Here is a 27136-nt window from a genome sequence, read left to right as displayed (position 1 = left end):
CACACAAGGTATTTTCGTCTGGGAGTATGGCCCTTAAATCGGCCAACTCCACCTGCCTCTTGGCCAAAGTTTCGCACACTCTGTGGAATTGTCTCTATGGCAGCTAAGCATATTCCCGAAGGGGAAGAAAGGGATGGGTTCCTTGCTATTTTGCAGGATGGCAAGGATGCCATGTGTGAATCCCTTCAGTCTGGGTAGGACACAGCGGATAGGGTCAGCCGGGGCATGGTTGTGAGCACCGTGATACTCAGGTTTGCGTGGTCGCGGAAGTCGGTCTTTGCACCGGATGTGCAGGCCCGTCTTCTCAATATGCCCTTTGACAGCTCTCATTTGTTTGGTAGCAGGGCTGACGAGAGCCTTGAGGGGTTGCAGACCTCCAAAGCAGCTGATAAATCTTTGGGCGCAGCTGTGCGTCAACCTCTGCCTTTTTGTCTTAGGGGACAGCAGTGGAGGGATTCCTTTCGTTACTACTCCTCTTTTGGTAGAACGAGAGGAGCGGCCAGTCAAAGGGGCCACTGTAAGGGTCTTGGCGGTGGACGGGGACGAGCTGCCAAAGCCGCTCAAGCAGCTGCCTCTTTGCCTTCAGGCGCTGCCACAGCCGCTCCGAAACAGCTGTGAGGCCAGGTCTCATTGTTCACCGGTTGGGGGCAGACTATCTCAGCATCTCCAAGAGTGGCGAACCATTACTTCAGATGCGTGGGTTCTGAAAGCAATAGCCCACGGCTACTGCCTGCCCTTCCTAAATCGGCCTCATGACAATCCACTGGGGAAACACTTTGAAGATTCTGAATCCACTCCTTGTGCAGGAAATCTTGACCCTGCTGGAGAAAGGCGCTATAGAACTAGTGCCTGTGGCGGAGAGGAACAAGGGCTGGTATTACCCATATTTCTCCAGCATGGGGTCTGGCATGGATTCACATGCTCATGAATATTCCCCGTCGTCAGGCTGGGAATCCTCGGTAAAGAAAAAACCAGTATCCGTTTCGTTTCTGATCTGTCTTTCGTAGTAATAACCAATCACTGGTCTCTGCGTCATACTGACCACAGCCAATGACTGCCCTCTACCTAAGCACCGCCTCTGGCAGCCATCTTCAGATTTTTACCACACGTTCATGTGTTGGGATCCTCGTGCTATTGCTCTCGAGCGTTAGTGCTATTTTTTCACGTTTTTTCTCAAAAACTTCGTTTTTTCGGTCAAAAGAGCCTCAAGCTCCACCGATTCTCCATCCGATCAACGGGGACCCGTGTCGGATTCGTCTGCGCCCCTCAAGGGTGAAGATTTTGTCGAGCTACGCTTTTGGAGGACTCCAGAAGTTTCTCAGGCCCGGTCATGGCCCAGGAGAAGGGGAGCTCGATGCCCGGAAAGCTGTTCAGGGTCTGCCCTGGATGCCAGCTGCAGAACGTCTTCAAGGAGGACGAACACTCTTTTTGTCTTTACTGCCTACATGAGGACAAGACGCACGTGGAGAAGGACTGTGCGTGTTGCGGCAACATGTCGGAGCGGACCATGAAGGACCGCCATCAACGTCTCGCCAACTGGCTGGAAGGGAAGAGCCCGTCCGGCGAGAAGAAGAGGAAGAAAGCCGAGCGGTCTTCTAAGACCTTTGAGGACGCCCCGGCGACGGGGGTCCAACATAAGGCCAAGCACTGCGAGTCCGCTGGCACCGGGAGCGCCGAACGGTCGGGCTCTACGGGCGCCAGGCTGGGCGCACCCTCCCCGGCACCATCAACCACGAGCCAACGCTCTGGGTCGGGTAAGAGGAAGGCCGAGCACCCGGCGAAGCTCCTGGAGAGGCCCCGGTCGAGCTCGGAGGGGGAGCGAGGCAGTGTCCCCCCCTCAAGGATAAGGCGGTGAGCGCAGCTAGGGTGGTGAAGGCCTTAATCCATCCGGCCAAGCCCTCTATCGAAACTGTCGCGGCGGCCCTGGCTCAGCCTGTGGAGGCTACACCAGTGGTGGCGACCTCGGGGCTCAGAGTCTCCCTGCCACCTCGGAGGGAGTCCTCTTTTGTGCCCATCGATAGGACCCCCGTGAAATCCCCCGTGGGGAAGAAAAAGGGGGGGCAGGGCGTCGTCGTAGATTCGGCCTCCACCTCGGAGGAGGAGCTGGTTGAAGTCTTAAGCCACGGCCTCGGCAGGTGACGACGAAATCGTCGAGGGTGCCGACGGGGCCCCTGATCGCCCGTCGGATTCCCCTCTGCCAGCGCCGCGAGACAACTCGGCGGCCATTTTGTTGGCTATACAGTCCTTATGCTCAGAGATAAGGACGAGACTACCGTTGCCGACGGAACCTCTCCCGTCGGGGGACCCAGAACCGGGACCTTCTGGTGTTCCCCCTACCAAGAAAAGAAGGATCCACCCTCCGCCTCCTTTTCAGCCGTCGCGCCCCTTCCAGCCCTCCTCCCCGTCCACCCGAGGGGATGATACGGGGACTGACACGGCAGCGACGGGTACGGACGACGAGGTATACGACGAGGATGTACCGTCGTCGCCTCCCACCAGGGCTTCTCCGCCCGACGAGATTGGATCGTTCCACTCCATGATCACCAGGGCATCCGAGCTTTTCCAACTCTGCCCTGAGGAGAAGAAGAAGGAAGGTTTCCTTTATCAGCGGCGCGAGGCCAAGAGGAAGACGGTCCTCTCAGTGCCTCTATTGGACGACATTTGGGATGAGGGCCTCACCCTCCTCAAGAACCCTCCACGACGCCAGCTAGAAGAGACCGGTACGAGAAGAAGTACCGGGTCCCGGACACGGCCCCCCTGTGCCTCCGGGCGCAGCCTACCCGTCGTCTCCGCGGCGGCCAGGAAAAAAGCGTGGGGGGGTGCGGCCTCCACATCGACTTCCCCACCGGACGGCGAGGGAAAGAAATTGGACGCTGTGGGACGCAGTCTCATCTCGTCTGCGGCGACGACGATTAAAGCGGCCAACGCCTTGGCTATCGTGGCCCGCTACGACAGGGAGCTCTGGTACAAACTGGCTCCCCTGCTGGACTTCTTGCCGGACGACAAGAGGGCAGAGGCCCTGGAGATCCTGCTGGAAGGTGAGGTGGCTTCGGACCACGCCTTTACCGTTGCGATGGACATCGCCGACACTGGGTTCCGCCAGTTGGGCAACGGCGTTTGCCTTAGGCGGCGTGGATGGCTCAAGGCTACGGACTTCCGTCAAGACGTTCAGACCAGAGTCCTGGACATGCCCTTCGATGGGAACAACCTGTTTGGGAAAACAGTGGACGATTCCCTTCAGGCCATTAAAGCGGACACCGAGACGGCCCGGGCCCTTGGAGTTCTGCAACAACGACGGACGCCCTTTCGGAGCAGCGGAGGCAAGGGCGCCTCCAAAAGTTCAGGCGGCGGTTTCTCCACCTACCGTCAAGCGGCCCGCTCGTCGGCTCAGGAGGCCTACAGAGGACGAGGCAAGTCTGGCGGACCCCGCCGTCGTCGCCAAGGAGGTCAAGGCGGCAAAGCCTCGTCGAAGCAGGATTGAACCGACCGTGGGGTCGGGCCCCCACCGAAGCACCCCGGTGGGAGGCCGGCTGGCGAGCTTCGTCAGCGTGTGGGAGTCCATCTCCACCGACCGTTGGGTGCTGGACGCCTTGGCCCGGGGCCACGCGCTCGAGTTTCAAAGAAGGTATCCGCGCATCCCCCCCGTGGCCAGGAAAGAACTTCACGTCCCTCAACTTCTCCTGGAGGTAAAGGCGATGCTCAGGAAGGGCGCCATCGAACTCGTCCCAAAGAGGCTTCGGGGCTCCGGAGTTTACTCGAGATACTTCCTCGTGAAGAAGAAGATGGGGGGGATGGCGCCCCATCCTGGACCTGCGACGTCTGAACAAGTTCATCAAGGCGCAAAAGCTCCGGATGGTCACCCTCCAGCACGTCCTGGGTCAGCTGGAGGAAGGAGACTTCCTGTCGTCGTTGGATTTGGAGGATGCCTACTTCCATATTCCCATCCTAAAGGGGCACCGAAAATTCCTCAGGTTTGTGGTCCAAAGGCGTCACTACCAGTTCAAAGCCCTCCCCTTCGGACTACGGTCGGCACCCAGGGTATTCACCAAGTGCCTTGCACCGGTGGCGGCGCAGCTGCGCCGCGAGGGGATCCACGTCTACCCCTACCTGGACGACTGGCTCATCCGAGCCAAGACGAGGGAGCTCGCCGTGGATCACACGGCAAGGACCGTCCAACTTCTCACGGACCTGGGATTCTCCGTGAACTACGCCAAGTCTCACCTGGTACCCGCGCAAAACGCACTGTTTCTGGGAGCGAAGCTCGACACAGTGTCCCTTCTGGCCTCCCCGTCGGAGGAAAGGACCAGGTCCATCCTGGGCAAGGTACAGCGGATGTTGGTTTCCGACGCGGCCAAGGTGAGGTCCATCAAGTCCCTCCTTGGAATGATGTCTTCCTGCATCTACCTCATTCCCATGTGCAGGCTCCGGATGCGCCCTTTGCAGGAGTTCCTGGACGCGCGCTGGATCCGAACGACGGGCAGCTTCGAGGAGAGGATCACACTCGACGAGAGTTTCCGCCGAGCGGTCCGGTGGTGGGGCAACCGCACGCATCTGACGGCGGGCATGGACTTCCAGACCCCAGACCACCAGGAGACAGTGACCACCGATGCCTCCCTGGAAGGGTGGGGAGCGCACACCGAAAATCTGCACGCGAGAGGCCTTTGGCTCCCGACGGAGAAGTCCCTCCATATCAACGTCCTGGAGCTCCGTGCAGTGTTCTGGGCCCTCAGGTCCTTCCTTCCGTCCCTCAAGGGCAAGGTGGTGAGGATCTTCACCGACAACACCACCACCATGTTTTACATCAGGAAACAGGGCGGAACCAGGTCCCCAGCGCTGTCCAAGGAGGCGCAGAACCTGTGGCATTGGGCCGTCGACCAAAGGATGTTTCTGGTGCCGTTTCATCTGGCAGGGATAAAAAACACCATCGCCGACTCACTCAGCAGGGAGCTGCGCTCGTGCCACGAGTGGGAACTATGGCAGGATCTAGTGGATCGCCTCTTCCGACGGTGGGGCACACCCCAGATCGACCTGTTCGCGACGGCGACGAACTCCAAGTGCCGGAGGTTCGCCAGCAGGTTTCCCCAGGCGAAGAGCATGGGCGATGCTTTCTCGTTCCCCTGGGAGGGCCTGTTCCTTTACGCGTTCTCTCCTTTGCCACTGCTAATCCGGCTCGTCAACCAGCTCAAGAGGTCACGGTGCAGGATGATCCTCGTCGCACCTGCGTGGCCGAGGCAGATATGGTTCCCGGACCTTCTGGACTTGTCAGCGTCCCCGCCAATCAAGCTGCCGGCGGACGCGGATCTACTCTCCAGGGAAGGAGGCGCCATCCTCCACCACAACCCGAAATCGCTGAACTTGCAGGCCTGGCTCCTGCAGCGCTAGAGTTTGGAGGATACGACATACCGGCCGACTGCAGAGAGGTTCTTGCAAAGGCCAGGGCGTCCTCGACTCTTAAATGCTACGGACACAAATGGAAGAGGTTCTCTGTCTGGTGCCACACACAGAAGATTAACCCTCTACGGATTACGGCTCCCCAGGTACTGCCGTACCTGCTGACGCTGGCCAAAGCTGGACTGGCACACGCGTCCATTAAGATTCATCTTGCTGCGATCTCCCGATACACCAGAACCACGGGGCGGACGTCCTTGTGGTCTCATCGTCTGGTGAAAGAGTTCATGAAGGGACTGTTCAGATCGTTCCCGCCGGTGAAGGCTCCGGCCCCGGCGTGGGAGCTCAACGTGGTGCTGACCAAGCTCATGGGACCTCCGTTCGAGCCTCTGCACTCGGCCCCGTTGAAGTTTCTGTCGTGGAAAACAGCGTTTCTTGTGGCCATCACCTCCGCACGACGGGTGGGAGAGATCCAGGCCCTTTCATGCAAGGCCCCGTACTTGACTTTTCACGACACGAGGGTAGTGCTCAGGACGCACCCCTCCTTCATGCCCAAGGTACCGTCGGACTTCCATCTCAACGAACCCTTGGTGTTGCCTGTGTTCTTCCCGTCGCCTTCGTCGCCGGCTGAGAGGACTTTGCACTCGCTGGATGTGGCTAGAGCGCTGAAGTTCTACGTGGACCGCACGAAGTGCTTTCGGAAGACGTCACAACTCTTTGTGAACTTTGGACCTGTCAATCAGGGGAAGGCTCTCTCGAAGGCTTCCATTTCCAGATGGCTCTCCGGCTGTATCATGTACTGTCATCGGTTGGCAAACCGACCGCTGCCTGGCCGTCCGAGAGCCCATTCCACCAGAGCGATCGCAGCTACCACGGCGTTCCTTTCTGGTGTGCCCCTGCTAGACATATGCAGGGCTGCTACGTGGAGGTCGACGCACACCTTCACGAAATTCTACTGCGTCGATCGGGATTCCAGGGAGGAGTCCAGGGTCGGCCAAGCAGTGCTGCGCAACCTGTTCGCCTGAGGTGAGCCTGGTGAGGAGGTAAGATGCTTAATGTTGAGTTTGATGTACTGCTTAATGTTGAGCCGTTGCCACCTCCTGTGGTTGTGCATGTGTGTACTGCTATGTATTCTTTATTCATGAGCATGTGAATCCATGCCAGACCCCATGCTGGAGAAGGAACAAGTTACTTACCTGTAACTGTTGTTCTCCAGCATGGGTCTGGCATGGATTCACATGCGAACCCTCCCGCCTACCCCTCTGCGGCTCTTCACTTGGTCATACTGCCACTTCACGTGCTTCCAAATCTGAAGATGGCTGCCAGAGGCGGTGCTTAGGTAGAGGGCAGTCATTGGCTGTGGTCAGTATGACGCAGAGACCAGTGATTGGTTATTACTACGAAAGACAGATCAGAAACGAAACTGATACTGGTTTTTTCTTTACCGAGGATTCCCAGCCTGACGGGGAATATTCATGAGCATGTGAATCCATGCCAGACCCATGCTGGAGAACAACAGTTACAGGTAAGTAACTTGTTCCTTTTCGATTCTCAAGAAAGACCGATGACTGAGACCCATCTTGGACTTGCGTCGCTTGAACAAGTTCTTCAGGAAGGACAAGTTCAAGATGGTCCCTCTTTCTCAGGTCCTTCAGGCCCTTCGACTTCAGGATTGGTTGGTGTCTTCGGACCTACAGGATGCTTATTTTCATGTGCCGATCCATCCAAAGCACAGATAATACCCAACGTTTGCGGTTGGCAGCTCACACTTTGTTTCGGGTCCTGCCATTCGGGTTGACCTCCGCCCGATGGTCTTTACCAAGCTCAGGGTGGTAGTGGGAGCGTATCTCAGTAGAGGGGGGGCTTTACATGTACCCCAACCTGGACTGGCTGGTCCGAGCGCGTTCTCCTGAACAGGCCTTGGATCATCTCAGCCTCACGTGCCACTCCCTTCACAAGCTGGGCTTCTCCCTTATTTTCAAGAAGTCCCTTTTGGCACCTTCCCAACAGCTCCAGTACATCAGGGCTGTGTTGGACACATCCTTGGGGAAGTGCTCGCCTCCCAAGGTGAGGGCTCATCACATTGTCCAAATGGTCGACAAATTTCAACATGCCCAGAGTCTCCCGGCTTTCGAATTCTAAGGTTGCTCGGTCTCATTGCATCCTGCAATTTTCTGGTGCCGGAGGCCAGACTGCAGATGAGATCCTTTCAATGGGCCCTCAGGACGTAGTGGTCCCAATTCTCGGGCAAGATGTCGGATCTCCTTCAGATTCCGGTCATGGTTTCACAGGATCTTCTGTGGTGCGCCAGCGAAGGGAATCTGATGAAGGGAGTGCCATTTTGGCAACTGTGGCCGGAGGTGACGGTAGTGACGGATGCTTCCCTCACAGGATGAAGGGCTCATGCCAACGAGCTGACCACAAGCGGTCGTTAATCTCTGTCGGAGTCCAGACTTCACATAAATCATTTGGAGCGGAGGGCCATCAGGCTGGCCCTCAAGGCTTTTCTGTCGTTTGCACGCGGGAATAGTGTCCTGATCATGACGGACAACACAGTGGCCATGCATTACCTCAACAAAAAGGGGGGTGTAGGGTCGCTCCCGCTGTGCAGAGAGGCGATGCAGCTCTGGTTCTGGGCAATAAAGCAGGGAATCTCACTCTCGGCAGTTCACCTGGCCGGAGATGAGAATGCTGCGGCAGACGCTCTGGCCAGGCAGAGCGCGGTCTCCCACGAGTGGGAGTTGGCTCAGGAAGTCCTTCAGGAGATCTTCGCCCTTTGGAGAACCCCTCAAGTGGATCTGTTCGAAACCGTTGTCAACCGGAAGTGAGAGCCATTTTGCTAAAGGGCATTTCCTAGGAGAGGAGCTTTAGGGGACGCGTTCGTTGTGGATTGGTCATTCCCACTTTCCCGTCATTCCTTGGGTTCTAAGGGGGTTTGCGGATAGTCGGGTCCCACGTGATCCTAACTGCTCTGGATTGGGCCAGGAGAGCGTGATACCTGGACCTTCTAGAAATGTCCATCTGTCCTCCACACCGTCTTCCCCACAGGGAGTATCTTCTCTCGGGCGAGGAGGGTCGGGGTTCTCCATCCAGAGGTCAAGACTCTCAACCCTCACGCTTGGTTTCTGAAAGGTTGAGATATAAGGATTGGGACCTCCCGGATGACCTGATGGAGGTGTTGCTTTCGGCGAGGGGTCCGGCAACCAAATCCATGTGCCGTTGGCGTAAGTTTTGCGACTGGTGCAGAGGACTCAATGTTGATCCTTTTCAGTGCTCCAGTCATATGGTTCTTTCTTTCTTTGGCCCACAAGGATCTTAAAGTGGGTACTATTAAAGGTTACCTGACCGCGCTGTCTATTTTCAAGCACTTGTCTGAAGAATGCTCTTATTTTAAGATTCCTTTGATTACTACAGACCTACACAGGGGAGTTCCTGTTAAAAACATTTGTGATGCTGCAACGTGGTCTTCCATCCACACCTTTGTCAAGCATTACTCCCTGGATACTTTCCATGGTCAAGATATAGCCTTTGGTAAAGCAGTGCTCTATTCTGCTATCTAATTGGGTATATCCAAATTCTTCTCCCTCCTCTGTTCGCTGATACTGCTTTGGCAGTCTGTAAAAGATGTGGAATATGTTGGAGGACACAATCCATACGAAGAACAAAACAAGTTACTTACTAACTGGTAACGTTCCTTCGGATGGATGTTCCTCCAACGTATTCCACATCGCCCTCCCAGCCTGCCCCTCTGAAGAATTCCCAATGCTATTGCAGCTTACGTTCCCACAAGGCTATGTGCAGTCATGGAGGCTTGGTGTGCGATTATGGCACACGTTGTGGAGGCAAAAAATTAATGAACTGAGGCTACAGGCGCCGTGCATCCTACTTATAACATCCGTTGACGTCACCCTCGACGGAGGCCTTCGAGGGACATCAACCAGATGCCATCGATGTAGGACGCTCTCAGCCGAAAAATTTCAAAGATGTGGAATACGTTGGAGGAACATCCAGTTGAAAGAACGTTACCAGTTGGTAAGTAACTTGTTCTTTGCTAGTGCTTCTGAAAAGTCTTTGGGTATCTTCCAGAGCTGGAAGACCAGTCATCCTCTCCATTTGTTCTGTGGTCTCCTCGGATTGGCCCTTTTGCCTAGTTAGGATGGGCTTGCTGTTGTCTTCAAAGTTTGAAAGTCAATAATGATCCTATGACCGAAATCCCCGGTATACAAGAATTGAGATCAAGAAGAAATCAAAGATACAAATACTTCACTTGATAGTACAATATCTCCTGTGACCTACCCGTTTCCCCTTTATTTCTCTATTAACAAGTGCTTCTGCACATATGCAGGGATATTTAGTGCTCATGACTTTAATGAAGATGCGTGTAATGAAGAGCTGGGGTTACAAGTAGCTTCCACCGCTCTATAATACTATTGTCATTAATATTCATACATATTTAATATCTCTGGCATATGTATAGGATTTCTGAACACTTTTCACAAGAGAAAAACCTCTTTAATTTAAATAACCATTGATTAACATCAAATTTGGCAATCTTTCATTTTTCATTTTTTGATAATTTTTCCTTCAATGCGCAGCATAGCTTACATGAGTTTACCACATTGTAGAATTGGTTCCCAAGAAGAAAAATGCAAACTGGCAAGCATACAAAACATGCAAAATGTCAGTCCACATTTTGTTAGAAGAGGACTAACCTTTTGGCTCTTGCTGCAATCTGCTTTTCCAATAGATGTTGTTTAGCAACAAGTTGTCGCCTTTTTGTTTGCTGGTTATGCTATTGGGATGTTGGTTTCTGAATGTCTTGGAAAGGACGTCAAGTATTTTGACACACGAGTATGCATTGTGTATTTCATGGCTTCTCTCCTCCTGTGCAAAGGCCAATGCATCTGTGCTCATTTCCGATATGACATTCGGCCAAGATGGGAGAAATGATGGAATTGAACCAAGAAGAGGCAAGGCAGCAACAGCAACAACAACCACCACAGCCACCACCACAGAGGATACACAGGAGGAGAAGGAGGGTGCGACAGGCCCGGCATGCCCCACCGGCGCAGCCACCATTACCACGCCGGCAGCCCCCAATCACTCGCATCAGGGCCTCACCCTTCAACCTCACACCAGAGCAGATCCACACCCTGTACCGCCCTGACCGGGACACCCTCACCACCATAGTGGACCTAACACATGACGACATAGTGAGCCTCGTAGAAGTACACACTGCAAAACCCCCTGTACTCAAGGTAGTGTCTGCACCCAACTTCCTTGCCACAGGCGCATAGCAGCATACTGTCATGATCTCTGCTTCCAAAAGGTCAGGGTTTTCCCAACTCCCTTGGAAGCAGATCCATAACCCAGGTTCCGAGTGCCAACCAGTCCCAATTGGGACCTTTTGGACCCAGTCCTGGCGCCAGTGGCACCAGGCTCATAAATATGCCCAGTCCCAGCGCTGGAAGCGCCGGGCTCATAATGCTTGGGTGGACTTACCTGCAGCAGACCATGCTGCTTACTTGCCTGCCAGTTGAGCCTCTGATCCTCTTCTGTTTGGAACTACTTTTCCTGTTGGGTGGGGCTGGAGCCACTCCCTAGATTTAGAACACTGGAACTCTTCTGGAAGGCAGGAACTCTTTTCTTACCAGGAACTCTTTTCTTACTTAGGCGTGGCTGTGGAAGGAGACATCTAAGCACTACAGGAGGCTATTTAAACCACACCCGGTGGATGAATCTTGCTTTGCGTTATTCTGCACCCTCTGCAGCAGGACGCTCATCGTGTCTTCTGCATCCAGTCCTGGGCCTAAGGAAAAAGGCTTACCATCCTGAATCCAGTCTTCAGCAATACCTATAAAGACAAGAAAGAACAGGTTAGCATTCCGGCATCTGAAAGGCAAAGGCTTACCTACTCTTCGTGCGCTCCGGAGGTCTTCATACTGCATTCCGGCATCTGAAAGACAAAAGCTTACCAACTCTTCGCACGCTCCGGAGGCCTTCGGCGCTGCATCCGCATCTGAAAGACAAAACAAGGTGCGTTTAAAGACATTGGGGAACTTTAATACTCACGTGCCATTACTCCTTTCCGCATCTAATCCAGTGGGTATTCCGGCACCCTGCAGCCGCTCCGAACTCGTACCTGCAAAATAAAAAGACAGAGCGCATCGTGAAGCAGGCAACAAGCGCTTACTCACGTGCTTCCAGGCGCTTCTATTCATCACACGGGCTCCATCTTCAACTCACTTCAGCCCGTCATCCGCCATCGCCGGAACCCTGCAAAACAAGAGACATCATTACTAAAGACTTTAAAAAGACATTTGAATGACTCGAAACTTACCGTTCGTGCAGTAAACGACGGACAGCAGTCCTCTGAAGTCAAGAGGCCTGCGCTACCTATCCAGTGAAGAAACTGGCTACAGCACCCTGCCCCGAGGCAGATGGAGAGCTCGGCATTCACTTACCTAAGGTGAGAGCGTTAACCTTTGGGGGTCTACAGGAGAGGAGAAGAGGAAAGAGATAGGGACACCCCAATAACCCCAGTTCATTAACCCCATATTTTCTATCTGCAGACATCTTACTCTACACGTCAGGCATACAGTGCACAGAGGTCCAGCCCAAAGAGCCAACCGGGTGCTACACATCACCTTTGAAGATACGGTAGTCGCCCAGTCAAGACCGGCGCCTCTGCGAGAATCAGGTGAGCGTTACACATACAGTGGGGCACATGCATGGAATACCACAGGCCATATTTCCACAGATACTCAACCAAGTGCCGGATGCTCTCCTGAAACACACAAGGGACTACACATCCCTACCCAGGACACCCCAGGAGATATTGGATACATAAGTTGCCTACCATGCACTGGCAGGCATGCCAAATAGCATAGGTGTCCTCGACTGCACCCACGTGGAATTGAACTGCACACGTGCAATGGTGGTGGCGTATCGCAACTGCAATCAATACCACTCCATTGACGTCCAGAAGGTATGAAATGCCATTAAAGACATCACACATTGCGGTGCCCAATACCCCCGATCAAGACATGGACCCCTGGTCCTGCGCAAACCCACGCTACCACGCTAGATGGAGCAACATGCTGGACAACGTGCCTGGCTGCCTGGTGAGTCACCTGATTGGGCCATGGCAGCGCATTGGTGCCATGATTGGGGTGGATGCATACCCCAACTTGGTGGGAAAGGGGAGGAGGGTGCACACTACACCTGCGAGGGAATGTCGACGCCAGTGCACGATGTGCACCCCACAGAACACAGTGCCCCAAGGCAATCAACATGCCACATGACTGCCTAACCTCACAGCGATGCCAGAATGTAGAAAACACATTACTCGTCCGACAGGTAACCTGGCCCAATACCACAACACAAGCACCACTCATCTGCGGACCACACACACCATAAGGGCATCCAGCACCATGCACTGCATATGCACTATGTCGCAGCCTCCTGCATCCCACCACACATGACAGACGTCCCCGGGAGTGCATAGAAGTGAGCCCAACAGGGATACCGCAGCGTGTCCCTGGTTCCGCACACCCATAGCAGTGGTGCAAGTCACCATGGTACTGATCATTGCAGCAAGACAAGTATGCTACTGACTACAGTCAACACCCCCTGCCACAAATTCACGCATAACCCAACACATCAATGATTTCAGTCCAACGCTGCTGCACGCATATACGGTGCACGTGCAACAAGATGTGGGTGCACGCCATGAGCCATCTGGAATAAGCTACCCCCTCCATCATTCCATGGCACAGGACACAAAGCCGGGCCATGGATGGGGTTGATGCAACCAGGGACATGTGTATGGCCAGGTATCACCAGCTGCCATGCAAGACCGCTACAGTTCCCCATCATCAATGTACAAACACTTACCTTCATCCCCCTTCAATGCAGGTGATGTTGGCTACCCTTGGAAGCCGTGGCTCATGACCGCTATCTGCAACCCACAGAACAGGCATGAGGAGGACTACAAACTAGCCCATACCCGTACATGGGTGGCCATAGAGCAGACATTTGGCCTGTTGAAGGCAACATTTTGTTGCCACAGCCGTTCGGGTGGAGCACTCATCAACAGCCACGTGAAGGTTGTCAGGATCACCATGGTATGCGTAAAGCTGCACAATACGTGCATCCGTCGGAACGTGCCACTGCCCCCTGACCTGGAACTGCTACCACCAGATGATGATGAGGGGGTGGAGTAAGATTTGGTAGGACAGCATCACGGTGCAGATGCACAGGAGGGATGTGCCGTGTGGCAATCATTGATTGGACAATATTACTGACACTCAAGCCAGCTGAGGGTGTCAGGATGACAGGGCATCGGGCACTGGTTATGGGGATACATGTACACCATGTACTGAGAGTCATTAGAAGACACATGCACATTGAACAATGTCCACTCTGATATTTGTATGCACAACCAGTGTATTGTATTAATAGGTTCCAACGTGAACAACACCACCACCACCCTCACCCCCTTCCCCCAACTCCCATACACACCCTCACCCCCCTCACCCCAAGTCCCATACACACCCTCACCCGTCTCCCCCCAACTCCGCAACACTAGTCCCGTGTAGCACAGAGTCCACAGGTTCCAGCATTGCCTATTCATCCATGCTCCCAGGGCCCGGGGGGGGGAGGGGCATGTTCCTGCGCCGCTGGGAACGCAGCGAGCGGCGCACCGGGCTTGCTGGGGTTGGGCGACTGGTTGAGGGGGTGTCCTCCTGCTGAGTCACATGGATGGGATGTGCTGCCACAAGGGTGTCTGCAATGTGTCCAAGTGCCTCACACACACGGTTGGTGCCTTCCGTGAACACCTGACGCATTTGCCTGAGCTCATCCATCAACTCCAACCTGCCCTGGCGATATTGCTCATTGAACTCGGTAATGAGGGCAGTGAGCTGTCCTGCACGTAGTGCATCCTGGGATGGCGTATCATCCCTGCAGGGGATTGGGGCAGCATGCCCTGACAGGGCCTCAAATGGGGTACTGGGCGGGGGATCTGCGTCTCCCGGTGCATCTCCACGTGCACTTCGCACTGGTGTGTCACCCTCCTCTGTGTCACCGCATGACACCTGGGGGACATTGCAGGGCTCGGGAGTGTGTACAGTGGGGTAGTATTCCTCCTCTGACGCCCCACAAATTGACAAGGGGCTGTCCACGATTTGCAGAGGGGCCGTGGCTGCCACCTCCCCAGAGATGCTGGAATCCTCAGACCGTGGTGTGGCGATATTTGCAGGCGCAGGTGCAGTGAGGGATGGGGGTGGTGCAACCTCAATGTGCCTCTGAGGTGCTGTGGTGGTTTGGCCCTTCCTGGCCTGTACGCGTTGGTCCCTGCCTTTGGCACTGGATGTGGTGGGACAGCTTCTCTCTGGCTCATCGCCCTCATGCTCACTGCCTGTGGGTGTAGAACAAAGATACAACATGAGTGGTTATGTGGGACGCTAATGTCATTGATGGCAGCATTTACATATCAGTCATTTTGGGTTGGTGGTTTTTTGGCCGTTACTCCACCACTGGATTGTACGCATGTGTCGGATATGTACGCAGGTGTGGGAGTCACTAATCCTGGCCTGGTCATGTGCAGTCTGACTCGCACACTGCCAAGCCTGCTGCACAGTGTGCTTATTGGGATGTGCCAGTTACTGCACTATGGTTGGTGGGCATTATGTGGTGGCACTTGTCCCTTGGTGGCAGTTGTCTTGCCATTATCAGAATGGGTGGAGCGCAGTATGACAGGGTGCATTGGACGGGGCTTGGAGGTGTATTCAGCATGCATTTCCCATTGGCGGTGTTGACTTAGGACACTCACCTGCATCAGTGGATGACGGAGCCCCACTTTCCATTTCTCCGACGCCCTCGATTGCTTCTGTGCCAATCAATGCAGCGCATGTCTCCTCCCATGGCGCTAGTTTCAATGGTGAGCTTGGTCCACCTCCAGTTTGCAGTGCCTGGCTGCGATTGGCTAAGAGGAGGCTCCGCACCCTCAAACGCAAATCGTCCCACCTTTTGCGGCAGTCCCTGGGGGTGCGTGGGGTGGTGCCTGCCGCGCTCACCCTTTGGGCAAGTTCTGCCCATATTTGTTTTTTCCGGGCCACTGCCTCTCTGCGCATGTCGCTACTGAACACGACATCTGCGTGTTCCTCCAGGTGGCCCACCATGGCCTGCAGCTCCTCGGGGCTGAAGCGCTGCTTGCGGAGGCGGTCCTCTGACTTCTTAGGTGCTTTGGGCATGGCTGGAGGTAGTGTGGGCCTTTTCCAAGGTTCAAGATCGTCCCAAGGTTGCTGCCTGGAGAGGATGGCAATGGATTGTGTTTTTAAAGATGGCCGCCGCGCTCCTTCCCGTTCCTGTGCGATGACGTAATTTCCGTATCCGTAAATTAGCGGTGACCGTAATTTACGGTTATCGTAAATTACGGTCACCACTAATTAAGGTCTGCAAGGCTTCGATGGCGGTGTTGGTAAATACGTCTCGCTTCATGCCGGTAAGGGGTTTAACGGGGCCTTTAGCGGTATGCCGCTAGGGTATTTACCGGCATGACTGAAAGCTTGTGTCCGCGAGGTCGGAATAGCCTGTAAATAGCGGCGTGGTTCCAGATCGGACTCGCTCTTTCCGCCATGCCGGTAAATTCCGATACTTACTGCCCACCTCGGAATGAGGCCCAATGTGTTTTGTATTGATTCCTTGCACACTGTAGCTTACGAATACTGTATACCTTCTCAGACAGAATACATCCTTGAATTATAACAGTCAGTTTTAAACGATTCTCATTTCATACGAGCCATGTTAATTAGATTTTTGAAAGTCTGCCATCTTGATAATCCGAAGGCATGGAAGAAAAGTGCTACCTAATTTCTGTCCGAATTGCTAAGCAGATGCGAATTGGCTTTGACTGTAACGAGCCTGGGAGAATAAGCCCGACATGAAGTCATAATTTAAACATTTATACAAAACAAATGTTTTTCAATAGGGTCAAGCCCTACTTCGCAGAAAACATCTCAAATGCTGTCCAAGTCTTAGTCCTCTTCTATCTGGATGGTGCTGTTCCTTTCTTGAAGGCATTTGGCGACTACCCTGCATATGTCTTACATGCTGCAGCTCAACTCATCTAAGGACTGCAAATTTGCCGATATCACTCTGACCACACCGAACTGCGCTGGCTCCCACTGGAACGCATTCCTCCAAAAAGCACTTTTCTAATTGGTGCAAGATGGTCTTAACTATTGTAATGGTTTGAGAATTTGTAATAGCCCCTGATTCTGCCTCTACCTGGAATGTTGATGGAACCACCTTGAGTACAGATTTCAAGAGCCAGGGGTAGGTGGTTGCTGTCTGCATGCCCCATGAATATATCTTTTACTAGTGAACATTAGCTGCCCTGAACCATGAGGATTCTAACTCATTTGCCTCTAATTTTCTAAATAAATGATTTTTCATTTCATTTATTGAATTTATAATGCGCTTTTGTCAAATAGAAAACCGTACCAAAAAAAGTGTAAAATTATTCACAAAGACAAAAGAAGAAAGATAGGGAGGGGCTAAGCCACACCTACACTTAAAGACATTGCACATGAAATGAAATAATAAACGGGATTCAAAAGAAAGCCAAGAAATAGTGTAAAGCATCTGTAATAGAGGCACGAGAGGAAAGTCTGAAAAGAGTATGGATGGCAGAATTAAATATGAGGCGTAATGGAGCAAGGAGATAGGCAGGAACACCAATAAGAAGAGCAGAGCAGTAGTCCTGTCTAGAAAGAATTGGAGAAGAAATTACGTTTATTAGCATGGAATGATAGGAGAGAACACATACTCTTACGTCCCGCCACCTTTCCTCCATATTGTATGGGGCGTCCCTTCCAAGGGATGGGAGACTGAACCTTTTTCACCAGAAAAAACCCTCTTCCCCTTTAAATTTAGAGGCACGCAGGGGTGCGGCCCAGTGAGCATGCGCGGCCCTGACTCCACTCTCCGGCGCCACATCTCAGTCCCCTTTTCCACGTTGACGGGAACGGGCTGAATTCACCAGCGCTCCTGGGTTTGGCTTCGGCCATGTAATTCCACGTGCGGATACTTCTTCACTTTTTCTTTTTTGTCATTCAGGTACTCGGTCATCAGGCGTCACGCTCTTCCCCAGCGCATGTCGACTTCTACAGGGTTCAGCAGGTGTCCAGCCTGCAACAGACTATTCCCAACTTCAGACCCCCACGTCCTCTGCCTACTTTGCCTTGGCCCAGACCACGGTTGGCAAGCTTGTTCAGCGTGCAGCCCGCTATCTTCAAAAGCGCTGAAGAACAGACTAGCCAGGTGGAGGGAGCTCTTCCAGAAGTCGCCTCCAGAGGACCTCAAGAACTTTGTGAAACATTGAATCAGGCCCAAGGTAGGGCCGATATTCTCCATCGCACCCCGCAAGGGAGACTCCTTCGCAGGGACTCTCCCGCACGGGAGGGACCAGTTGGGTCCTTCTACGAGCACGTGCACCGAGGCGGTTGCAGCTACCAGCCTCCGGGCCGAGGGATCCTCGGATCCTCCCCGTGACAGTGTTGAGGGACCGGATGGTTCTTTTACCGGGTATTCACCCGAGGGGCTCTGCCCTTGTACCGGCACCATGGCCGAGGGGCTAAACCCCAATACCAGCAATACGTCCGAGGGGGCACCTAAACGCAGCTCTACCGACCCCTGGGTCGAGGGTGCCACACCTTCCGGGCCTAGGCCTGAGGAGCAGGGTAGGCCTTGTGATCCACACGTAAGAGTCTTGGACGAGGCCAGGCCCAGTGGGCTGAGCTACACTTTGCAGGCACGTGGCAGGCTGCTTGACAAAATGTCCGCCGCAAGAGACGGAGGCACCGTCCGACGCCATTCCAGTAATTCGGCGAAGAACGAGTGAGAGGGTGGGACTGGCCTCAAGCAGGTACGTGGCCTACAGTCTACCCCTCTTTTGCGCAGGGCAGATTTCCTTTGCGTCCATATGGGCAGGGTATTCAGCGGCTCCAGCAGCTAACCCGCTACCCTGTCAGCACCTCCTGCCACCTCCTCGGCCAGTGAAGAGGTTCTCTTCGAGAAGTTCCTCGGCCTCATGAAGTCAACTTGGATGGGGTTATCATCAAAGACGCCATAAGGGAAGTCCTTCCCGCAATGCTAGCTGCACCACCAGTGCCCCAGGCCTGGCGCAGCCGCCTCCTCCGGCTCCCCAGCGTCTGCCGCTTCCTCGGTCTCTGGCTGCGGTCCCCGTACCCCAGCCTCTGGCGCCAACTACTCATTCTCCACAGGATCCCCCAGATCCACAGGATACAGATGATGAGGAGGAGGATCCGGACACGTCATCCTCAGCCAGGGCTTCCACAAACGTCTTGCTGGTTGGCAGAGTATCTGGGCCTGCCCCAACCCGAGGTCGAGCAGCCGGCAGAGGGGGTCCTGGTGGAAGTCCTCACACAGCGCCCCTCTGCCAAAATGGGGATTCCAATGCAAACCGATGTAGTCTCCCTGGCCAAGAAGGGTTGGCTCAAGCCCCATTCGGCCCAGCCCATCAATCGATGCCTGGACGCCAAGTACAGGCAGATTGAGGGGGATACACTCTTGCTCTCGCCCAATCCTCAGCCACACTCCTCAGTGATCGCTGCAGCATCACTGTACTCCAAGCCTCAGTCGTCCTCAGCCTCCTCCTCTGCGGTGCTGCTAGGCAAGGAGGAGAAGATCTTGTAGGCGTACGGCAAGAAACTCTATTCCAAAGCATCCTTGCATCTTCGTCAGGCCAATGCAGATGCCAAGCTGGCTGCCGCCAAGCAAAGATTATGGCAGGAAATTGCAGACTTCCTTTTGGAACTCCCCGCCCAGTGCCAATGGCGCTTTAAGGCGGGGCTGTTACGCTCACCTGGCTCCCACAGAGGCATCGATCAGAACTGGACAGCTGCGGTCTCCACCAATGTGACGCGTAGGGCTGAGATGACGGACTGGACTGGCCCACCTAGCTTAGTTTGCTTGGCCCAGAGGAATATTCTTCTGCAAATGGAGAAAGGAAATTAACCACCCGTGGAGTTGAGCGTAAATCCCCCCCACCCCGCTGTTCTCCCCCACAGATCACCTTTGATGTCCCCTCTTATAGTCTCACCTGATGGTTTGAAAAGATGAGCTCTCCATCCTGCATTGAGCGCAGGGGCGCGTTGATAACCAGTTGCTTCACTGGCTCGAAGGAATTGGTGAGTTCCAGAACAATATTGACTCCGAGATTCCCGGCAAGACGCTGTAAGTATAAAGTTCGTAAGAGTTCAAATGCCTGACTTTCACTCTTGTCCGATTCCTTGCAGGTTGCAGCTTGACCCTAATGAAGAGTTCCTCGTGGCAACCGGTAGTATTCTGTTAAGGATTTGTATTTTCCAACACAGTTCGATAAAATAATGTCAATATGTAACCTGTTGCTTTCTCCCTTATTCAGGCGCGGAGAGAAAGTATGATGTCTTGGGGAATAATACCTCCGGTGGGTGGTAAAATCAGGTAAGTCTATTGTGGTGAGGGGGGTTCCCCTTGGTAGTCCCTTTGTTTCAACTTGCTGTCCTTTTGTTTCCCCTTAGGGGCCGGGGTTCGGTGAAGATGCGCAGTGGAAGCTGTACCCACCCGTGAAGAGTAATAGTACCCTCGGTGGTAAAATCAGGTAAGCATATGGGCGGGCTAACTAATATTCCTCTGTGTATTCCCTTGGCTCACCTTGCTGTTCTTGTCTTCTCCTTAGGTGCCGGAGTGCGGCGGGAACATGCAGGAGGATGCAGTGTAATGTGAAGATGCTGCGAAGGGCGGTGAGTTCAGCGCGGCGCTGCAGCAGGTGAGGCGATGCATAAAATAACTTCTTTCTTCCAGCTCGAAGGCGCGATGGATCGGGAATTCAGGTAAGGATCAAAGGTATTGCTCTTGTTCTAACCTTTTCTCCTTCTTTCTCCCTTTTTCTAGGAGCTCCAAACTCGAGGCGGGCGTGGCAGAAGGCTGGATGCAGACTTGCAGGCACGCTGAGCGTTACACTGCTGGATGCAGAATAACGCGAAGCGTGTGCTGCTCTTCGGGCGTGGTTTAAATAGCCTCCAAAGTAGTCCCAGGAAATATTCCTCCCCTGCCCCGCCCGAGTAAAAAAATAGTCCCCAAGTAGTCCCTTCCAAGCCTCTTTTGGCGTGGCGCTCTTGCAGCATGGTCTGCATCAGGTAAGTTTTTAATCTATGTTTGTTGCCTATTCTAAAGCTCCACAAGCAATTGTAATAACCGCACAATGAAAGCAGTAAAGCTGAACTAATGTTTCCTATCCACCGTGATGATGCAGTAATGAAGAATGCAATTGTGTGTATCGGAGTAAGAGTAAAGAGAACATTCTTGGTTTGGATCAAAAACTGGAGTGTGGCAACTGCTACTTGGTAAGAACTTGTGAAGGTCAAGAATGCCCTGGAGTAGTCTGAATGCCGAAGAGAGCACAAGAGTGCCAGTTGGCAAACCACGCCCATGGCACTTCCTGAAGCATAACAACGCAGGCAGCACAATGGTGCCGACCAAGTAACATAGTGCATGTGTGGAATTTCATATATGGCATTGTCGTAATCATCTGTACTGAGGAACAAAGAAGGGTTGGAGATTAGTTCTGATCCCTAGCACCTGCACACTTTAACTGGTTTGATGTAAACTTCCAGCCAGCAGATGAACTTGCAGGTAGGTTACTCCTAAAGTTTTCGATATTGTGTGCTGAAGCCCCTCTCGACACCCGCCTCTGTTCAGTGGCCATATTCAATTTTTTTCCAATACGTTTCTATTAACATTTTCCAATGAAAACAGGCAAACATAAACCCCTTTCCCACAGCTGTTCCCCCCCCCCCCCCACCTCCCTCCCAACTCACCTCCCCCTAGATCCAAGAGGTCTGATGATAGCAAGACAACTAGATTAGAAAAAGAAATATAATGCATTTTATATTGGCCAGGGTGGGCCATTGCAACCTGTTCTCAAGCCGGCCACTCCTGATGGTGGGTGTGCTAACATAGCCAAGTCTCTACAGGTCGGACTCGTCCTGTGGGCTAATTATGCCCAGTAGTTCCATAGCCCTGGGGCACCAGGCCCGGTGGGCACCCACTTTTAGGTATATCAGATTAGCCCAGTCCGACATGAATAGCATGTGATGCCCCTGTATAGTGTAGGTGAGCCATTCCAAGGCCACCAGCGACTACAGCTTAGCGATCCACTCATGCTCCTGTGGGGGGTCTCTCGACTTCCACTTCCGGGCTAGGACCAGTGCCGCCGCCAACATCATTATCACGTAAAGCTTGCGGTCTGCTCTCATGGCAAGCGTCAGCATCCCGTTGAGGCCCAATAAGTCCAGCCTTCTGTTTTGACCTCCCTTTACCCGCAGCACCTGGGCCACCGCAGTCTGGACCTGGGTACAAAAGGGATCGATTTTTGGGCACTCCCACCAGACATGAGCCCAGTCCGCCACAGTCCCTCCAACACAGCCCTGATACGTTGGGGTATATTTTATTTAGCCTGACTGGGGTTAGGTGCCACCTCAACATCAGCTTCAGCCACATCTCCCGTATTTGAATGGATCTTGCAAGTTTCAGAATCTGAGACCACAGCCCTACCCATTCCGGTTCCTCTATGCTCGTCCCTACATCCTGCTCCCATTTGATCATATAGTTCCTGGGCTGCAAGGTTTCTTGTTGCTTAATAAGTTTATAAATGGACGACACCACTCCCTTGTCCCCTGTGTCAGTATCTAGATACTTTTCGAACTGGGTGAGGGGGCGTGTGCCTGCTTGCTTGAGTGACTGCTGGGAGACCCAGTGCCGGATGTGGAGCTAGGAAAAGGTCTGCTTTTCCCCCAAGCCAAAGTCCTCCTTGCACTGCTCAAATTGTTTCACCTCGCCCCCCGTCAACATATCCCGCACCATCCGGCAGCCCCCGCCGGTGCCAAGGATCAAAGGTCTGCGCGTTGGTGACTGCTGGTGAGAATTGTTGGTTCCGATGCAGGTGCGTGTACGGGGATGCGAAGGTGGTAATGTGTGCCCTATTAATAGCTTGACCCCATTCAACACCTGTAGTTGATGTTATATCACTACAATACATTCGGGAAGGTCTATCGTGCCTCGGCAGCCACAGAACCCCCTCCAGGTCCCTTCCCACCACCGCTATATCCATCTGCCTCCACACCATCCCTCTGTCATTCCTTTGCCAGTCCCCGATGACTCTAATCTGTGCTGCCAGATAACATACCCTAAAATCCGGCTCCCCCACCCCACCCCACCCCTGCCAGACAACGCCTTCATGAGGGAGCCCGCCACTCTCGGGCGCTTTCGGTTCCATACAAGGCCATATTCAATTTTAAAGTGTTCCTACAAGAAACTGAGATGCTGTCATTTGAGTTTAACCCAGGTTTACACCAATTGGTTTTCTGGACACTTGAGGAGTAGGGATGCCAATTCAATAATGGATTTGGAGTCAGTCTCTTGATGTCTAATGCGTTTTGGTTGTAAATATATGAACCCACTGATTCCTTTCCAGCCATTGTGTGGACATAATGTTTATTGTGCAGACTTGTTTGTTGTGTGCCATTTTTTCTACCTAAAACTGTAGGTTGAAGCCAACAATGATGAATTAATGTTGACAGATACTAAAAAGGATTTTTTGAGTGCCTTACTTGTAAACAAAATCTGCTCCCTTCTGCCATCCCTACAGTTTGAATGGCCTGACGTTATAAAACTCAGGTCATCCAAGCACAGAGGTTGTATGGGGGCGGGGGGTTAGGGGTCTGATTATAGGTTTAGCAGTAGAAGATGTTTGTGTATGGAAGGTGGCATTCGAGGTGAAGCACCATGATAAGAAGATACTGAAAGTTCTAACCAAAGTAAAGCTCTCAATTGAACATTTTGAAAATATGTGCATTATTTGTGTTCACCTGTCCGATTCTTCCTCATTCATGTTGGTGCTGAAATTCGCCATTGGTATAGAAGTTAGAACTAAGCTTAAGCAGATGCCTGTGTTTTCTCTGTTTATTCTGCCGTTTCATACTGCTGCTTCCCCAGGTGTTTGAGCGGCAGCTGCAGTTGGCTGTGGGCCTGCGGAAACCTCTTGTTATTCACTGTAGAGATGCAGACGAAGACCTGCTGGAAATCATGAAAAAGGCTGTGCCTAGAGACTACAAGATACATAGGTAATGGTATTTTAACTGCAAACTTGTTGGGTTTTAGCGGCTGATGCTGAATGAGCATCCTCTGTGATACCTAGTTTGCTTTATCTGCAGAAAAAATGTAATCTCACTGACATTCATTTTTTTATACTAGTTGTTAGCAAATATCACTAATAGTGATGAGGGCTGCATGCCATTGCTGGAGGGCACGCACAGACACAGCACATTGTCTCCTTTCAACCCCAGCCATCCCTTTATTTCTTCACCTATTTGCCAAGAAGTACAAACCTACCGTATGGTGCCATTGCTTGTGAATGCATGTTATATCTATCTCATTTTCATCGATCATGGAACAATTCGTCCATTATGTAAATAAAGTGCATTAAATAAGTCAAGATTATTTTTATTTTTTATTAAAATATTTTATTGGTTTAAAAGACACAAAGTAATAAGAAGGAAAAAAAAACATAACATTTACTATTCATCTCTTGGTATCACCTTTTTGATTTCATCAGCACACAATTCACAGCTAATATTAAAACAAGATAGAAGCTTCCTAACTTCATTCCATTTTTTTTTTTTTAGCAAACCAAAAAATATTGATTCACACTAAAAGATGCACCAACAAAAGAAAGATAACCTCCACTATTGGATGGCAATCAACCTAACTTCATTCTAATTGATCAACGATAGCATCACTCATTCCTATACCCCTAATTAATTACCTTTTTTTCTAGCACAAATTCAATCATCTTCATCACTGCTATCACTAAAGCGGTTTGTTCCCCCAAAAGAACCCATTCCCACCATTGAGATATTCTAAGAGTTCCACCACTCAGTCTGTCCATATAGAAATGTACTACATACTTCTCTAAGAGATTCACAGGCAGTTACCCAATGAAGCAGCATTTCCACTGTATCTATCCCCTTACAGAAATGACATTGGGCATTCCCAATCCCCAGTATTTTCCTGGCCAATTGAACCTCTAGTACCGAGAGTATACAGCCGACATCTAAGGAGAAAGTCTCGATATGTCGGCGACTGGAATTTTTGTAGGTAATTTGGGAGTGAATTCAAACAATTTTTTTGCTGCGTTCAACGGTTGCCTTAATTTATCTCGCCCCATTGTTCTACCGTGTTAATCCAATCTAATTCTTGCAATTTCTTCTTAGCTTCAATCGGGTTTGCTGCTAAATCACCCATTTAAATGCCCCTCTGTTCTAGGATCTTTTCAACTTTCGATCTCCACAGGGTTAGATTTCTATCTTGCCCTTCCTTATGTGGATCAAGAATTGTGAATGGAGATGCTGAGGTTTCATATACACATTTCCTATACAGGGCAAGTGTTTTCCACAAGACCATGGATTCCAGAGATTGAAGTTTTAGTTCTTGTCTGATTGTGCCGATTGGTAGTGCATTTTGAAGTCTCAACACTCTTTGCCAGAAGTAACCTTTCCAACTTCTCCCAGACTTTCCAGGATAAATTAAAGATAGCCTCAGCTCCATAGGTTAGGATATGAGCTACCTTCTGTTTATAGAAGTGGATGATCGGGATCATTGTGAACTTCCCAAACGTTCGATGCTAGGCCATTCCCTGATTAGTTAAAGATATTAGTCTAGATCTCAGGTACATGTACTGACCCTTTTCCTTGCGGCTCCTGTTTATCACAACCCCCGAGTAGACCATAGATTCAACTATTTCAAGCGGCTTTGCTCCTACTCCATGTATAGCCCCCACTCTTTTTCTTTAACGCCGACTTCCAGGTTAACATTTTCGACTTGGCAACGTTTATCTTCATACCATTATTGCTCAAGAATGTGTCAAATGTTACAATCCTCCTCTGGAGGCCAATGGATGTCTGGTCTAGAAAGACTAGATCTGCAAATAATATCCATGGCACTACGGTATGATTGATTTTGCGGGGGGAGGCTATTACCTCTTTTTGCGAACCTGCCATGTTTGCAATGTAAAGGCAGAATAGCAGGGGGATCCAAAGCACACCCCTGTTTAAGACCTTGATGTGTGGGGATCTTCTGTGCAGATGACCTTTTCATATTAAACTAATCCTAACTGAGGTATTCGTATAGAGCCTCCATGGCCTCTACTAAGTCTGCGGGCCACTGCCAAGCTTAGCCCAAAGTTTTCCCTGATTACCCCGTCGAACGCCTGTTAGAGTTTCATGATCGCCAATTAAAGGCAAGTTCCTGCTTCTAGGGCCCTCTCTTTAAGAAGGTTTATAATAAAGAGGTTAAGAGCGGTACCTACCCCCTTGACAAACCCTGTTTGCCTCGGGTCCAAGATGCTGCTCCTCTCCGCCCATGCTTTTAAATCCCTCAATAGAACAGTCACAAAGAGCTTTCCCACAGAGTCTAGGGCGGTCGTTTTTAGGCTCCGCCCTTTTCCCTTTCTTAAAAATAGGGACTATATTAGTCTCTCTCCAAGAAGATGTAATCTCTTTATTTGCCATGATATGTGCAAACATAACCACCAGGAGTTTACACCTTATATCCTTAATTTTTTTTCAATTCTTGGTTAGAAAGCCCATCGGCCCTGCCACTCGAGATGAGCTAAGCTAAACTATTAACATCTCGGCATCAAGGTCATCGAATGAGAAGTTCCAGGAATGGGACCCTGACCCTCCACCATTACTTGCCCTCCACCCAGGGTCTGCAAATAGGGAAGTATAATGAGAGACCCAAGCATTTTCTGGGACCGTACTAATGGAGTTCACAGGTCGAAAAGTTCCTCCATTATTAATCAACTCCTTGAGTTTTTGGCACACACCACTTTGAGCATGTCTTCTGCATCATTCTGAACTCTGATTATTTTCGAAGCAATTTGCCAGTTTCGATATTTGTCTGGCTTTCCCAATGCTTACTTTTTTTTTACTTATCCCTATATCTTCTAATGTTTATGATGGATATTTACATCAATTTTCCCATCTTTACGAAGTCCTGATCATGCACATGCTTCTGTACCCATTTCCCTTTTTTTGTTACATCCTTTTTGAGAGTATTCCTTAAAGATTCCCAGATATTCCACTTTGTATCGGCTAATACTTTAGGTCACCTCTCTCTGTTTAAACCTTAAACAATTACCCCCCATTCCAATTCAACTTCCCCCAATTTTTCAAATCTTTCACCGATTTGCACTCTGAGATAGAGATTGCCAACAGGTCGTGATCACTAAAATCCTGTGGCATTATCACAAAATTCTCCACTTTCTCTCTTAAATTCTCTGACACAAAGCAATAGTTGATACATGACTCTAGCTCACCACATTTCCACGTACACCTTCCTGGAATATCACCCCGAGTTTGGCCGTTGAGCATGTACATATCCCTCTCTCATACTATTCATCCACTTCCGATCTCTTACATTCCATTTACCCTCTTCTAAGGGATAGCCAGTTTTATTCAGGAGTTTGATGTTTAAATCTCCACATATAACAATCCTAGCATCATCCCATTCTCGCATTACTTCATCCATTACCCTCATTACTGACTCAATTAGCTTAGTTTCTTCAGACATGTTAACTCGCCAATAGATGTTAATTAGGAGTAGAGGTATTTGATGATCA

The 27136-nt window shown here is 51.4% G+C and overlaps 1 protein-coding gene across 2 annotated transcripts in view; it reads left to right on the top strand.

Annotated features, from left to right (window-relative positions):
• The window catches only part of TATDN2 (TatD DNase domain containing 2), an 887958-nt gene that overhangs the window by 523454 nt on the left and 337368 nt on the right, over positions 1-27136 (top strand). For both annotated transcript variants that reach the window (XM_069643017.1, XM_069643019.1), the window contains one exon: positions 23452-23579. In XM_069643017.1, coding sequence (XP_069499118.1) covers positions 23452-23579 — 128 coding nt within the window. The remainder of the gene's footprint in view (positions 1-23451; positions 23580-27136) is intronic.

This window comes from Ambystoma mexicanum, chromosome 2p, assembly GCF_040938575.1.
Source record: "Ambystoma mexicanum isolate Mex_15411 chromosome 2p, UKY_AmexF1_1, whole genome shotgun sequence".
Taxonomy (NCBI): domain Eukaryota; kingdom Metazoa; phylum Chordata; class Amphibia; order Caudata; family Ambystomatidae; genus Ambystoma; species Ambystoma mexicanum.
This window is presented reverse-complemented; position numbering and strand designations above follow the sequence as displayed.